Source organism: Oenanthe melanoleuca, chromosome 12, assembly GCF_029582105.1.
Source record: "Oenanthe melanoleuca isolate GR-GAL-2019-014 chromosome 12, OMel1.0, whole genome shotgun sequence".
Lineage (NCBI taxonomy): Eukaryota > Metazoa > Chordata > Aves > Passeriformes > Muscicapidae > Oenanthe > Oenanthe melanoleuca.
The window spans coordinates 8,485,680-8,500,753 of record NC_079346.1 but is presented as its reverse complement, the minus strand read 5'-3'; the positions used below and the strand labels follow the sequence as shown (position 1 = coordinate 8,500,753).

The window sequence follows — 15,074 nt, the reverse complement described above, 5'->3', positions numbered from 1 at the left end:
TTAGAGAAGAGGCTGCCAGTCTCTTTTGTGAGTTGCACTCTCCCCCCCCACCATGGGCACACCGCCCCATGCAAACCTCGTCAGAATAAAACGTGAATAATTGGATCCAAAAATGAACTAAGTAATGCAAAACAAAGTCTGCCCTCAGTTCTCTCCAGGAGGGAACAACCCAGGTAACGTCAGATGTCAGTGGTTTATGATACTTCGAGTTAGAAGCTGCAGAAATAGGAAGAAAGTGGAGTAAAGAGAGCAATTGTAAAAGTAGCAGAACGTGGTAATTTTCTGATTTCAGAGAGAGGCTGTGAGTTCTGTTGTGAAGGAAAAAAGATGGAGATTAAGTTGCTACAATAAGAATCTCTTCTGTATTGCTTATGATAATGAGACTGAAATCTATAATTCTTAAGTTCATCAGCCTTCTTGAATGCTAAGTCACCATGCTATCTTGGCACTTTCCTGCTCCCCCTTGTCACAGAGCTCCATCAAAGCACATCCAGTGCTGCCAAGAACTCCAAAGCAAAGGAAATGAGAAAGGACAGTCATCTTTAATCACCTTCCCAATAAGGTTCTGATATTACAATAGTTCCTAGTGGTACATCTAACTCAGAGGGCTGAATACAACAATATCTCACTCCAAGGCAACAGAAATTAATTCTCCCATGTAAAGGTAAATGAAAAAACAGGCTATCATTTTGTAGGGCCACACAATGGGCCAAAGACACCCAGGCTGCTAATTTCACAGGAATGGACTGAGAAGTTCAACACCTGCTGTTACAATCAGAGCTCCTGCAGTTTCATCTGGGCTGAAGCTCATTATTTCCATCATGAAGCAGAAGGACTTAAGCTGTGTAAATGGCTAAGTTTGACAATATTTTCAGCTGATTACAAATACAATTACATGAAAACCTCTCCTGTGAGATGGACTTCACTGTTAATATCCTTGAGACTTCTCTATCCAATACACATATCAGGAGCAGAAGTCAAACCAGCACTGAATCAGAACTCGTTTGAGATCACAGCCAGTAGAAAAAAAAAGTTGTCACATAGAAATCTGTAATTAATATCCTGTTCAGCTTTTACTAGGGGGAAAATATTTCAGCCTGTGTTCACAATTTGTCAAAAAGAGAGGGGATCATCACCACTAACAAACATTGCAGAAGAAACAAGCTTCCAAACCCAACTTACCATGCTTGCATTTGGAACATTGCTGAAAAAGAAGAGACAAGAGGCACTTGGTTAGCAGAAAGTGTGGGAAAAAAATTCCACTTAGAACAAGGGGGGTTTGATGTGTTCAGGGAATTACTCACCATGTGATTACAGCCTCCATTCTTTTCAATACAGATATTGCACTTGGGACACTAAGGAAACAGACACAATTGTTAGATCTAACTCTAGCAGTCTTCTGAAGAATGACAGCACTTGTGTGATTATTCCTCTTTGCTTTTTTTTTCTTAAAAATATGCATTCACGTATGAGAAATATTCTCATATGAGAATATTAGCATTTATACCCTGCTTCCCACCAGTTCCTGACAGCTCCATTTAAAAGACAGCAGAATGGCAAAGTCAGGAATTTACACTGCAGCACTGGACTGTTTGCTCAAGAAAACAAATTTACTGTTGTTACTCCTTGTAAAATGGAAGGTCTTGCTGAGTTACCACTCTGCAGTTACTCAGACACAGTTAGTTCAAGGATGACAGTGTATCACAGCTACTTTGACTACTGATAATTGTCACTATATTCTGCCTTCAGCAGCCACTAACAAATGACATCTCAGCTACCTGCAGAGAATCTGCCTAACCACAGGAGGGAAGCACACACCCCCACTCCACAGATACCCTGGAGTGTCCAGATACATTTTTTGGGCTGCATAGGTAAAATGGAGGAAGTGAGTTTTGCTACTTTTGTATAAATTTTCATGTCGGGAAAAATGTATGCCAGGATGGTGCTCAATAATAGAGAATCTTATTTCTGCAAACAAGCATAGCAGAAACAATACCATCACATGCTGACACCTTGTCCAGAGAAGGAAGGGAACTTGAAACCTCTGATCCATCTAAGTACCCCCTTTCCTAACAAAACTGAAGCTTGCAGCTAGTCACCACTGTCACAATTGCCACTGGCCATGGTACCACAAATGTAGCCAAAAACTGTTTTGAAGTTGGGCCACAAAATGCCAAGAAGATATTAAAACTTCCAGTCTCAGACTGCTAATATAGAGGATAAAGATAGTATATTCATACAACAATTCTACAGGTAGGCTAGCATGCACAATATGTAATACTATTTCTTTGTCTTGGGTATAAATCTACTAGAAGTATTCCAATGTCTAATTTACAGACTTCAACTACTCCATTTTGTAGTCCTTGCCAAATCAAGATTGCCCTCCAGTTCTTCCCTTGCCCTCCAGTTCACAGTACTGCACAAAGTTTTTCTGGCTTAAACACCACCGGTGCCTTTCTTGGTACTGACTTTGCACTTATGACACCCTCTCTTTCCATTATAAATACTCCACTGGTTGTTTCAAAGTAGTCACAGTTCTTCTGCTTGTGGGAGGACAGCACATGGCAGTCGGACACTCACATCAGGTCTGGAATAAGGACCACCAGGTCCTTCCTGCAGGAGGGCAGCTGAGCTTCCCACACAAAGCATTCCCAAGGCATTCAGTTGAGTTCTATCACTGCCATAGGTACATAATTACTTCACATATGACAGTAGCTTCTGACAGAAGCTTCTTGACAGTCCCTAGGGAGCTGTGAGAATTTGCAGTCGGTGAAAAAGAACACCACAATGCTATGTGTATATAGAATTATATCCTGCTTTCCAGGCAGGGCTAGAGGACAAGAAATAACATGCATATGCCTGCCCTTACATCTTTAGTGTGAGCACTGATGTAGTTGGCTGTTTCAGAGTCATCTGCACACTTGGTGAGCCATTTCCGAATGGTAGCGCAGTCTGTGGGCGCGTGGTACATCTGCCGACACTTAAAGCTTAATGGGGGGAGAAAAAAGGAAAAGACATATCAGATTCTATGGAAATGACTCAAGGATTGAGATTTTCCTGACCAAAATCTGGGGGGCCCAGCAAGGGATGGAAATGCTCTTGTGTATTAGTAGAGTGTGAAGACCAAGACTGAACTGCAATTCCCCCTTCTTCTTGTGTAAAAGCCAGAGTCAGGATGAAAGTGAACCTGGGCCTGACAAATCATGTGTCTGAGGGCTGATATGCCCCTTCCAAGAGCCCACCAATGTCTCCTCTAACAAGACTGCAGAGTTCTGGGGTGGATCAGTCACTTACAAGTAGCCTGACTCCACTGGCAGATATTAGGCACTTGTATTAGCATGACTTGACAACCCCAGGTGAACAAGCACCATTTGCATGGAGATACCAGAAAGCTGGATCTCTAAACTGGGAGTCAGATGTTTTTAATAAACTTAAAAACTCAATACCAGCAGATAGCAAGGAGGACTCCATGTTTAGTACCAGAATCTATATCGAGCACTGTGTCTGTATGAAAATTTTAACCTAGTCAAAATGTGAGAATGGCAGATTTGTAACCCTTTGGTTACTCAAGCTCTGTGTCCCCTGATTGTCAGAACACCCAAGTTCTCAGCAGTTTAGGAAGCAAGGGGATGTGTGACCACCTGCAGAAGTCAGATCACAAGTGTCCAATTACTCAGGCTAACTCAAGTTACAAACAACTGTAGCAAAGCATTTCAGATCCTTCTACACACCAAAACTGTTGGCAAGCAAAAGGATTGGCTCTGAGGACAGCACACACTTTCCCCGTGATCTGTAAACTCTGTTTCTTACCAGAAGACCTCATTGCAACGATTGCACTGCACTCGCCGGGCTTTTGGCTCTTGTACCTGTATGACCATAGGGCAATCTGCACCAGGACACAGCTGCAGCTGGTAATGGCTCTGTGGACACAAAAAGAGAGTAAGATTAGGAGTGGGTGCAGGAGACCATTATCTGTTCCACTTTGACCATTCCTCAAAAACATACAAGGGAGTTATAAAAAAAAGAGTGTCATCAGATCTTGGCTATCAGAGCAGATCCTGCATTTCCCATATTGGAAGAAGTTTGGTTGTTACTTACAGCTTTTCTAGAACAGGGAATTCAAAAGGACAGTTACAGACTAAGTGAGCAAACAAACAAAACCCCACAAAGACACTAAACAAACTATTTTACTCCATTTGAGTTCTTTCCCCACCTTCTTATCTCCCAGAAGCTACTCAGCTGCTCTTCTGTGGTGGCCATTTCTTACCAAGGGGTCTCTTTTGAGAAGAGGTGACACCATGCTTTCATATTGCTTTGCTGCTTTTAGTGTTCCCTGTTTCCAGTTATCAGAATACTCCTGCATATTTAACCTTAACAACTGCTACTTTAATTTCAAGAAAGCTCACATAAAATGTAATTGAGCAAGCAATTCAGCTGGGTTATCCTAAGTTGAGTGACCTATTTTTCTGAACCTAAAAAAAATTTATGTAAATAACAAGGACTTGAATAATCAGATTGAAGTTTTGAAATTCTCAGCTGCAACACTGAGAATTCTGAAGCACCAGCCAAGGAGTTAGTGGATGACCTTACAGCAGAATTTACTTTGGCAACCTGCTAGAGCATTTTGTCAGTGAGGCTGTCCTACAGAATTGGCCACATCATGCCTATTGAGGACAATTTTGCTGCAGTTACTGCAGTTCTAATCAAAAATGCAAGACACTTGAAACAAAATTTCTGCAAGTCATTGGTGATTTGACCCAGGGTATTTTACAACTGAAAAAATCTACTACCTCCACATAGTCCCTGAAGAGGTAGCGCCTGTATTTGTCTTTCAGCTCTTCACTAGGCAGCAATGGAAACACAAAGTCTTCTGGTGTCCGGAGTAGACAGTCCTGAGCCATGCAGGACACCCCTGAGAAGAGAAAGCAAGATTTTAGAACAGTGCTGCTTATACTAAGGGGTGAATGCACAGAGAGTATACAATGATTTCCTCAGTGCCATCTGTTGTTGTGGCAAGAGGGATACAACTGTGAAACAAATCAGGGCTGCTGAAAAGCTGAAGCCCAACTGTCTTCACCAAAAGATGACAGGGCACATGTGTATCCAGGACCAGTGAGTGCTTCAACCAGTATTCACAAGGTCAGATACTTAAATTAGAAAATTACATGTTACTGCCATGCCAACATGAAAAACAGGCTCAGAAAAGCCCAAAGCAACTCTGGCAACTACTGGCTTCTCCCCAGCACAAAGGGAACAGATGTTTGCATCTACAAGCACTCCAGGGGCATTGCACATCATCACAGATGTAAGTTCTATTCAACAGATTTGCAGTTTCTAACTTGTTACAGTCATGCTCTTGACTCATCAGAATGGCCAGTGGGGCAAATACAGACCCAGCACCACATCCACCTTGAACTCACCGACTCCAACACCATCCTTGACGAGCACTGTACAGTGCTGCTCCCAGCAGCTGCGACAGAACTGGTGCTGACAAGCTAGGGAGAGCAAGTTCTCCTTCCGGACAAACTGCATGCACACTGCGCAGTGGTGGGAGGAATGTACCATTGCCTGGGAGAGAGACAAATCAGCAGTACAGTGAAAGCATCCCAGACCTCCCAGAGCATTTTCAGCTTGTCCACACACACCTGCATCACCCTCTCTGTAACAATGGTCTCCTCAGAGGTCCAGGCCAGAACAAGTTCATAAGCAGCAGGTGTGCTAAGGTGCTGCACTGCCCCAAACAGTCAGTCCTTCTCAGGAACCTCTAACCTCACAGAGCACAACAAGTTGACAGTCTCCGAACAGTTTCTGCCTCTCCTCTAGTGCTGTCCAGAACTCATCTTTACTTTTCTGGTTCTTACTCTCATGTTGTTTGAAATATGTCATTGTGTTAGTCCTTCCCTGGATTTACTAATATTTTGTTAGCAGGGCCAGACTATCTCCATAGGCTCTGGAGAGCAGCTGTCACTGCAAACAGACTTAGCAATGCCCTTTTACCGGACAGTAATTTGAGGTAATGGAAGACACAACAGTGTTTATACGGAGAGGAATGGGAATTCACAAACTATCACCTGCCATCTCTTATCTTCTGCCTATGCTACACTTGGCAAAACAGGCATCATCCCTTCAGCTGAAAAAGATTAAGAGGGTTTGTTTCAAATCAGGCATAACTGCTACTGCTTCACCAAACCATTGAAAGTAGTCTGGTTTCCCCCTATGTTGTGCAGATCTGATCCCTAGATAACAGATCAAACCTTCAACATATCTCCACTCACCCCTGGGACCTGCAGAACTAGGTCTAGCCCAGCATCATTAAAACCAAGGCTCTACAAAGCTGTCAGCTGCAGTTTATGTTTCAGTTTTTCCTTTCACAGAGAAGTCATATAAACACTTTGCACCCACATTGCTACTTGTGGAGAAGCTGGTGTGAGCCTGCCATCAGTTTCCATGCAGACCTCTGCATGCTGGAGACATGGAGCAGCAGCACCATGATATGGAGCCACATGACTGACAGAGCTTGATTTATGGCATGGCCACATGAAAGAGAAGTAATGCAAATTTGTTCTAAATGGCCTCACTTACAGACCAGAACAAGATTCACTGAGTCTGTAATTGCACTGATTGCCTGGATCAGCTGCTCAGCCTGAAGAGGACATGTGCTACCTCAAACCTTCCCAAGCTGCCTCTCTGAGCTCATCACTACAGCTTCTCCCTATGGGATCAACCCCCTACAGACACTCACTATGAGCATCTGTCCCCAGAATCATCCTGCATTGCAAGCTGAAGCACAGAGCACCTTGCTCTAGCACACACAGACTATAATAAATTGCCTAGCAAATCAAGTTTAAATTAACATTTTAACCATAGTATTTTTCTTCCTAAAATAAAATCCTACCATTTGTAGGAGACTGGAGAAATTATTAATGACTCAAAATAACTAAAGTGTGTGCTTGGGTGGGGGCAGGACAAGTTCTGGGAAGGTGGGGTGGTCACTGCTCCTAATCCCACCCACTGGAGCCTGGAGCTTCTGGTCCAGGCCAAAGTAGATCAAGCCACTGGAACACTGAAAGCCCCACTTGTGGGGAGGGACTAGAACAGATAAAAGACCATAATGACAGTGTGCAGCCTTGATGAGTCCCACTGCCTTGGACCTTACAGCAGCTAAGATTGACTGAATCCAAGATGGTGACTATTATCTTTCTCTCTCTCATCTTTCTTTCTTCTCCTAATTTCCTTTTCTTGAAATCTGGATGGATTAGAGTTTGCTAAATCAGTGCCTTGCCTTACTTTAATTGGATGTTGCTTTAATATTTGCCAAGTCCTGTACAGTCCAAGTTGCAAGTAAAAGTTTGTTATTCAATCTCCTGAGAAGTTTGTTGTCTTCTCCTGCACTCTGTCTAGGAGTATCAAAGTACCTAAACCCCTTTCAAACACTCATCAAGAGAGCTCAGGCCATGACACTTCTTCAGGTGCAGCGAGCAAGGTGTCCTTGAGGGTGGTGAGGAGCTATTTTCTACTGGGACAACACACAGAGTACTGCACAAAGGAGAATTGTTATTCAGTTGAAGCCAAATTTTCCAGCAGAGAGATCATGGTAACCTGGGAGAAGCGCAATCTCAACTGCTACCTTCAGCTAGACTTGCTTTGTGTGGACAGAGGAAAATTGGCATTCTCTGGCTGGTCTTGTGGAAAAAATACAGTATTTAGCAAAAAAGAAGAAAAAAATTGGTAAGGGCAAATCCACAGTCTGCCCACTTTTGGGAGCTGCTTTAATAGCTGCTCAAAGAGATAAGCACAGAGCTAAGCAATGAGATAAGGTGGTGAATGGGTCTTTGACTGAATTGGCTAAAATACTGCAGGTGACCTTGGAGGCAGAACACAGTGCCTAGCAGAAAACACATAATGAGTTAAATGCTGAAAAGAGACTGACAGAAAACTTGTATATTTGACTAAAGAATCTCATGTAAGAGAAAGAGAATTACATTTGTAGATTGCCTGCTTGAAGGGGGAGGATTTGGAGAAGGAGATGGGATTTTCCAAACTCACTAAAAAGGTGGACCTTACTGATGATGTCACCTGCCTTTATCCTCGGGAGGAGCTTGGTACAGCAAAGCCAGACCCTCAACCTATCCCTAAACTCTGACCACTTATAAAGACTGATGATGTTTATGAGAGGGAGTGTGAGGAGGCAGCACCCAGTGCAACAACTAAACAAATGCCCTATTCTGCAACTGAGCTGGCTCAGCTGCAAGAAGAATACAGCAGGCACGCAAAGGAAACTGGAACAGTATGCGTGGAGGATTTCACTGATGGAGTTTTGCAGTATGTATGGAAGTCTGCCACACTTGGCAAAAAAGATTCCTGTACCACTTCCTATCTCCTTGGAGCAAAATATAAAGTTACTGTACATTAAGTTTGGGAAAGTGTTTGGTCCAAACCTGGGACCCTGACTGAAATGATGGGCTGATGGTCTTCACCTTGCTTGCCAAGGAGGTTGGAATGTCAGGGGGAATACTCAAGTGATACAAGACTTGGATAAATCTTGAAATACACGTACCAATTTGCAGGTATGTCAAATCAGAAAGATTTTTTTTTTCCTGGACTTTAGGCAGATGCTTTGAGCCCATGAAGCTTACATTTCTGTCAGCTTGGCTTTTTCACTATCTGCCAGTTACAAGAGAGCTCAGATGCCAAATCAGGCTTTTAAGATCTCTCCCCCACAACCCAGAGTGCTTCCCAGATGCAGTATTTTATAACTCAAAATCTGACACATGGCAATGTGTTCCAAGAGTAATTCTGCATTGTACAGACACCCACCGTGAATGAAATCTATAAACATGCAACAGGAAGTTTCTGCTTAAGGGGGGGAAAAAGTATCTGATGATCTGTGTAGCCCTGGATACAAAAAACAAGTTGTTGGTTCAAATATCAGCACTGACTGATTCAGCAGCAACACAACTCACTGAGAGATTTAGCTTAAGCACCCCTGAGCTGAGCAGTGCAAACAGATAAAAAAGATTTAAAAGGTAAAAGAAAATATTAAAAAAATTCAAAAAATCTGTTCCAGACACAGACAAGCTCTGTAAGTCTGTGCAGCCAGAACTTCCTTTCAGTGTCTTTTAACAGAGAATAGAATAGGAAGAGGCAGCCAAGCCAAAGTACTCTGTTCCTTCCACTGTCTGCCACCACTCATGCCAAAAAAATGATCCTAATTTTCTTGAACACTACCTGCAAGCCAACCGCAAAGCTGCTATTTAGAGACCTCTTGAATGCTTTCTCATTTCAGAAGTAAACCCAGCAATGAATCAGGGTGTCAGACCTGAGTTTGCAAAGGGTTAACATTGTACAGAGTGTGCCATTAGTAATGCAATCCTCCATGAGGGGGGTCAGAGGTGTCTGCCAAGGGAGCAGACGGGATAGTTCACATACTTACATGTTTGGATGAGGTGGGCTGAACTCGAGCTTCTACTAGCAACTGGGCAGCATTAGACTTGTGCCTGAAAAGGCAATTGAAGAATGATCAAATCAAGTTCTGAATACATTTTGCATTGTTAAATTGAATCTTCTTGCCTGAATAAACAGTTTCTCTGTGCAAATAGTAGGGTAGGTTTCAACAAGGAAAGTGGAAATGTCTCCTGTGTGAGGCTCCTTCATATACAGAGCTAAGCTCCCATCAGCAAAACTTTATGAGGGTTTATTCAGAACCAGAAATACTACTTCTCCTGGTAACGGATTAACATTTCCCTTATACATCTTGCTGAATATTCTTCTACAACTATCTCCCTCTCCTGAAAAATTATTTTTAAGCTAAGATTTTCCATCCACACTCCTAGAGTAGTCCTAAGCCACTGCCCACAATAACACAGCAGTGAGGCTCCAGACCATCTCCTATTCCTCTGTAAAATTAAGCTGTCCTGGTTAAGTCTCACTCTAACTCCAGACTATTGTCTAGTTCGGTAATTACTCTGTGACAGATTGACTCCTTTTCAGCATATGAAGCTGTCTATGAGCAGCCATAGAATTAAACACACTTTGCTGTTCATGATTTCTTTTGTGGATGAATGTTTATATATCACTGAATTCAGAAACAGCAGCATCACTGTTGTGGCCTTGCTGTAAGTCCTCCTTCCTCACCAGCACTTCTTAGTTGTCTTAGTGAGCTTTCTTTTGACAATGTCATTTTGTACCAAGAGAGAAGTTTGAGGACTAGATCAACTGGAGAACCATTTGAAAATTCATTTCTTTAGAAGTAAACCCTTCCCAAAATTTCCTCTTCTTTAAGTCTCATCAGTTAACCTGCAGGATCACCCTAAGATGCAGGAATCTCACTCTCCTTGAATCCCAAGAGACAAGCATTCACAGGAAACAGGGTAACCAAGGAGGCAACAGCATCCATACACAGGATGCATTTTCCATCCATTCTCTGGATAAAGTTGCTGGCTACAGGGCCAAAAATGTCTGGGCAGAATGAGTCAATCTGATATGCTCTCTATATTCAGACAATGTTCAGTTCTGAGCCAGTATTTTGTAGAGGGGCTGCCAGCCAGCAGTGCCTCCCGATGCACTTCCCGCATACGTCTGGGCCGAGTCCGAACCCTCTTTTTGAATCAGTTGGAGGGCTTTGTTACATTGACACTGACCAAACAAGGGAGCTGCAGTGCTCAGTTCTCTCATCTTCTCCTGCTCTCCAAATGCTGGCCAGCTTAGGAAAAAACCATCACTTAACGTCAAAAGGAACAAAAACTTCAGTGTGAATGTACTACTAACGACTACATAAGTATAGGGTCAGTGATTTTTTATGATTTATGACTCCTATGTTCAAGGCAGAACATATGTTATCTTTATGTCTGTTAAATAAATATAGATGCAGCATTCTCAATCTGTTATCTCAAAATTTAAGACAGATCTATCTAGAGGGTTCCTAGCATAACAATAATTTCAAAACTGAAAGACATTTACCACTACTACCCTCTCGTTGATTAAAAACTTATTACAGGCAGTGCAGCCTCAACAAATCAGTGGTTTTCCTCTGCTCCCTAAAACGGACTGCAAGTCCTGCTTCCAGATCCAAAGACACTTGCCAAAAAATACACCTATGGAGCACCCGTAGCATTTCTGCAAAGTTAGGGGAGAAAGCACTAAGCACAGACAAGATAAGACTATTTGCACTTACCTTTCCAAAATCTCTGAGATTTGCCAGTGGAAACTAACTAATACTAGCTTTGCAACAGCATGTGATACCTAGGTGGAAAACAAATGAAAAAAAAGAGGTCAAACTTCGCATATTTTGAAGCTACACCTATGCTTAGGAGTATGATTTTCATATAAAAAAAAAGTTGTTCAAACTCAGTACAATATCCCAGTGATAATTAATTCACATTAAATTGCTAGACATGATGCTCACAGCCAGTACATCTGCAATACAAAAGCTGGAATGAAGTATGGGTGTACCAAAAACTAACTTTGTTACAATAGCACAGAGAGGCAGGAATCAAGAATGCACTGGATTAGCTTAACTGCTCATGGAAACCCCACATCCAATCCTGACTGTCATGACCACTCCAGAGGGCCAGATTAGACTGTGATAAGGGTCTTCACCAAATGTGCAAAGCAGGAACTCCAGGGCAGACAGATATCATTTCCTGAGGTGGAGAAGCTACAGGTTGCAAATGCAGGCAAATTGGGACAGCAAAGGGTATGGGGAAAATACAAAACATTTTGCCAGCTCTTCACTGTAGAGAAGAAAGTTGCATGCGGGAGTGGAGAGGAAGATAGAGAACTACTGTGACAGGGCCTGTTTCCATGCAGAGCTGCTTGCATTACGTGGACTCTTGGCAAACACTAGCACAATCCGTGCTAGCCTGAGCACCATCAGAGTACTGCAACATGACATTTAAAGTCATGCTACAAGGGTACAAGCAAACAAGTTCTCCTTCATTTTATGCATTGGTTTATTTCAGAAGAAAACAGACTTCTCTACTTGCACAAAGACTCCTAGCCACCAAGACAACAGACATCTGCTGAGCTGATAGACCTTCAACCCTGCTTCTCAAGCCCTTCAGGTCCTAGAGTTCAAACAAAGCAGGTGTCCTTCAAACAACAGACCTTATCCAGAGGAATTCAGAGGGCTGACAATGCCTGTCTCCTCACTGCTATCTGTGCTAGGAAGCACTTGGGCAAGTTCAGTGTCAGCACACTCTGCATTCAAACGCCCTCTGACACTAAAGGGCTCTGCCTCCTGCATTCCAAGATGAGCTATCACCAAGGCACCTCTCTACTTTGCTCACAGAAAACAACTCCTTCAGGTTCTAGCTGCAGGAAGAGTTGCTTTTTTTCTCCTAGAGAAGCTGTCAGCCCCAATCATTGGCTGAAATACCATAGGCTTCTTGAACCCTGCTACAGGTGAATCAGGATGTGATGTAGTACAGTCAGCACAATCCTGGAAGGAAAAACAAGCAATGGTCACTCCTACAAAAACGGTTAAGCTCTGCACACCCACAAGCAGCATATTCATTACTCTTCTAAGTCAACCCTGCTGAAGAGGTGCAGTTTCACAACACAACTGACCTATTGCTGCCACATGATACTGCCCTGGTCCTGCACTGGCATTTTTCAGTGCTGGACGGTTCAGTCAGTGAATTAAACCAGGGCAACACCAACACACAAAGCAGAAGTGGTGTTTAATTGACTCTTTCCCATCACCACATTCTGATGTGCCCACTTTGCTGGCTACTAAGAAATCCCTCTAATAAAACATCAATTTTCAATATACAAAAAACCTTTTTTCTAGGAGTATCAAAGCATTAGCTCATGCTGTGCAAGATCTGGCATGTCACCTTCCTCAACTTTATCAGCAATGCGATGTGACCCTCTGAAAACAAAGGCTGACAGGCAGCATTGCCCTCCCTCCCAGCACAGAAGCTTGTGATTAGATGCAGCATGGCACACAGGGCTGCTGCTGCCAACACACAGTCTGCATGGATGAAGTGACACTGCCAGCCTGGGATGCATTGTTATCTTAAGCCCCCAGCCTGGCAGACCCAGACAGACACCTCTGACTTGTTTGTACAAGGAAAACATCTGCGTTTGAGTCTGTAAAACAAACAAGCACCAGGAATGTGGTCTCTACAAGACTGGCTTCCTATAAATGCAAACCACATGCTAATGAATCATTCTTTAGCAGTAATGAAACTATTTCTCAGTAGCAGTAAGGAAGAACTGACAGAAGAAAACAAACTGCTGGACTTAAACGGGAAGTTGATTTGTAACATAGGAAAATGAGTATTTTTCTGTCGGATTTTCAGAGCCTGAGGTATAGCATTTGTTGCAGGATCACAATTCCATGGAGTTACTTGTTCCATGAGGAGGAGTCAAGTACATTCAAGGCTGAATATGTACAGAAAGAGAAAGACAAATGCCAATAGACATTTCTGAAATCTAACAAACTAACCTAACACAATCAAATGCTTTTGAGCCAAATTATGTGTCAGGCAAAATGTGGAATAAAAGCTCCAAAAGGATGCCAGATTAACAGATCAAGAAGAGTAACAAAGCTTCTGTGACTATTCCCATTTAACTCCAACTACAAGCACCAACTGGATCAGCTGTAGTGCTAATTTCAGTGCTTTCATCATAAAAGCACACAAGAATACAAAGCATGCAAGAATATAAAACCCATAAATTTTCAATTCATAAAGCCTGATCCATGATATTAAACTACTTTCATAAAAGTCCTGAAGCAGAAAAATTTTTGATACTACCTGATTGGAGCACATGTGATCTTGTAAAATAGTAGTTCCAGAGTCAGACAGCTGCAGCAACACATGCACAGTCTCCTTGGCACAGAAGTACCAGTTATTACAGATTAAAGATAGGTAATATTCAAACTGTAAGAAAAAGGGATGGGAGAGGAGCAAACAACTGATGATGGTGGGGCTGTGCCTGCTTAGTGGAGTCTCACCACACTCTATGTCCTGCTCACCAACAGCAAGGCTGGTAATTCAGAAGACTAATGTAAATACCATCAGGGGCCAACACTACTGAGGAGATTCCAGAAAACAAGCATGAGAAGAAAAACAAATGCTGAACAAAAGCCTGCTTCTATTGATTAGCAGCGCTCCCCAGCCTCTCTTCAATGACTGAACACTCACAATGACTGAATGATTGTACCAAGTCAGCCAGTTCTTCCACAACAACACCCCAGAACAGTTGAAGTATTTCTTTGTAAGCAGGAGCAAAAACATGCTGAACATAGAAAAATATCACTGCAATCAGAAGTTTGGTCCATGTGTACATAATTCATTGTCTTACAATACTGAAGAAGCAACATGCAGAAGCTGATACTGCTGGCATACTATCCAATGAAGTATTTTCAGAGTTTCATCCAATGAAGTATCTCAAACTTGTAAAACACTTCAAAAAGAGCACTGATTCAGTCTCCTATCAGACACTGGGTGTCATAAGATCTCAGGAACAATAATATTTTGTCTCAGACACAAAATACATTAAAAAAATTATGCCTCTGATAAATTGTCTGCTTTGTTTAAACTTTCTTATTCTCACTTCAGAATCCTAAGGACCAAAAAAGGCAGTAACACAGCCCACTTGGTGTCTTGTTGGCAGCAGCTTCTTTCAGTGAAATACTTCTACAGACCCCAGTGCAAAGGGGAATGCATATTCTGTATGTTGCACTATTTCAGTATTTGACTGCAACTCCTTAATTATGCCAGTGTTTCTACATAGCCTGACTTCTCCAGAACTCCTCCATCTGAGATTAAATTTATTAAAGTTTAGAAGCTGAAAGCAATAGTCATGCTATTTTTTTTCTTTTCCTCATTCTCATTTCTGCGCCACCAGCTTACAACCTTAATATCAAAGATCAGAACAGTCCAAATCTGAACATGGAAAATTTCTGACTGAAGACCAGACTTCTTTCTCCATGATGTGGCAGCAAAACTGAATAGACAACCTCATCCAATCTGCCGTTGCCAGCTTTATTTTAAAACAGGAACTTCATTACCTCCAAAGCCTCTTCCAAACTTCCACCAGTATAATTCTGAGTTATGGAGGGCTGC

The 15,074-nt window shown here is 42.4% G+C and overlaps 1 protein-coding gene across 4 annotated transcripts in view; it reads right to left on the bottom strand.

Annotated features, from left to right (window-relative positions):
* The window catches only part of ARIH2 (ariadne RBR E3 ubiquitin protein ligase 2), a 35,109-nt gene that overhangs the window by 7,109 nt on the left and 12,926 nt on the right, over nucleotides 1–15,074 (bottom strand). For all 4 annotated transcript variants that reach the window (XM_056501790.1, XM_056501789.1, XM_056501787.1 and 1 more), the window contains 8 exons: nucleotides 11,174–11,241; nucleotides 9,434–9,497; nucleotides 5,421–5,568; nucleotides 4,791–4,912; nucleotides 3,811–3,920; nucleotides 2,870–2,987; nucleotides 1,305–1,355; nucleotides 1,183–1,204 (listed from right to left, as the gene is read on the bottom strand). In XM_056501790.1, the coding sequence (XP_056357765.1) occupies nucleotides 1,183–1,204; nucleotides 1,305–1,355; nucleotides 2,870–2,987; nucleotides 3,811–3,920; nucleotides 4,791–4,912; nucleotides 5,421–5,565 (568 nt within the window). In that variant the 5' untranslated portion in view covers nucleotides 5,566–5,568; nucleotides 9,434–9,497; nucleotides 11,174–11,241. The remainder of the gene's footprint in view (nucleotides 1–1,182; nucleotides 1,205–1,304; nucleotides 1,356–2,869; nucleotides 2,988–3,810; nucleotides 3,921–4,790; nucleotides 4,913–5,420; nucleotides 5,569–9,433; nucleotides 9,498–11,173; nucleotides 11,242–15,074) is intronic.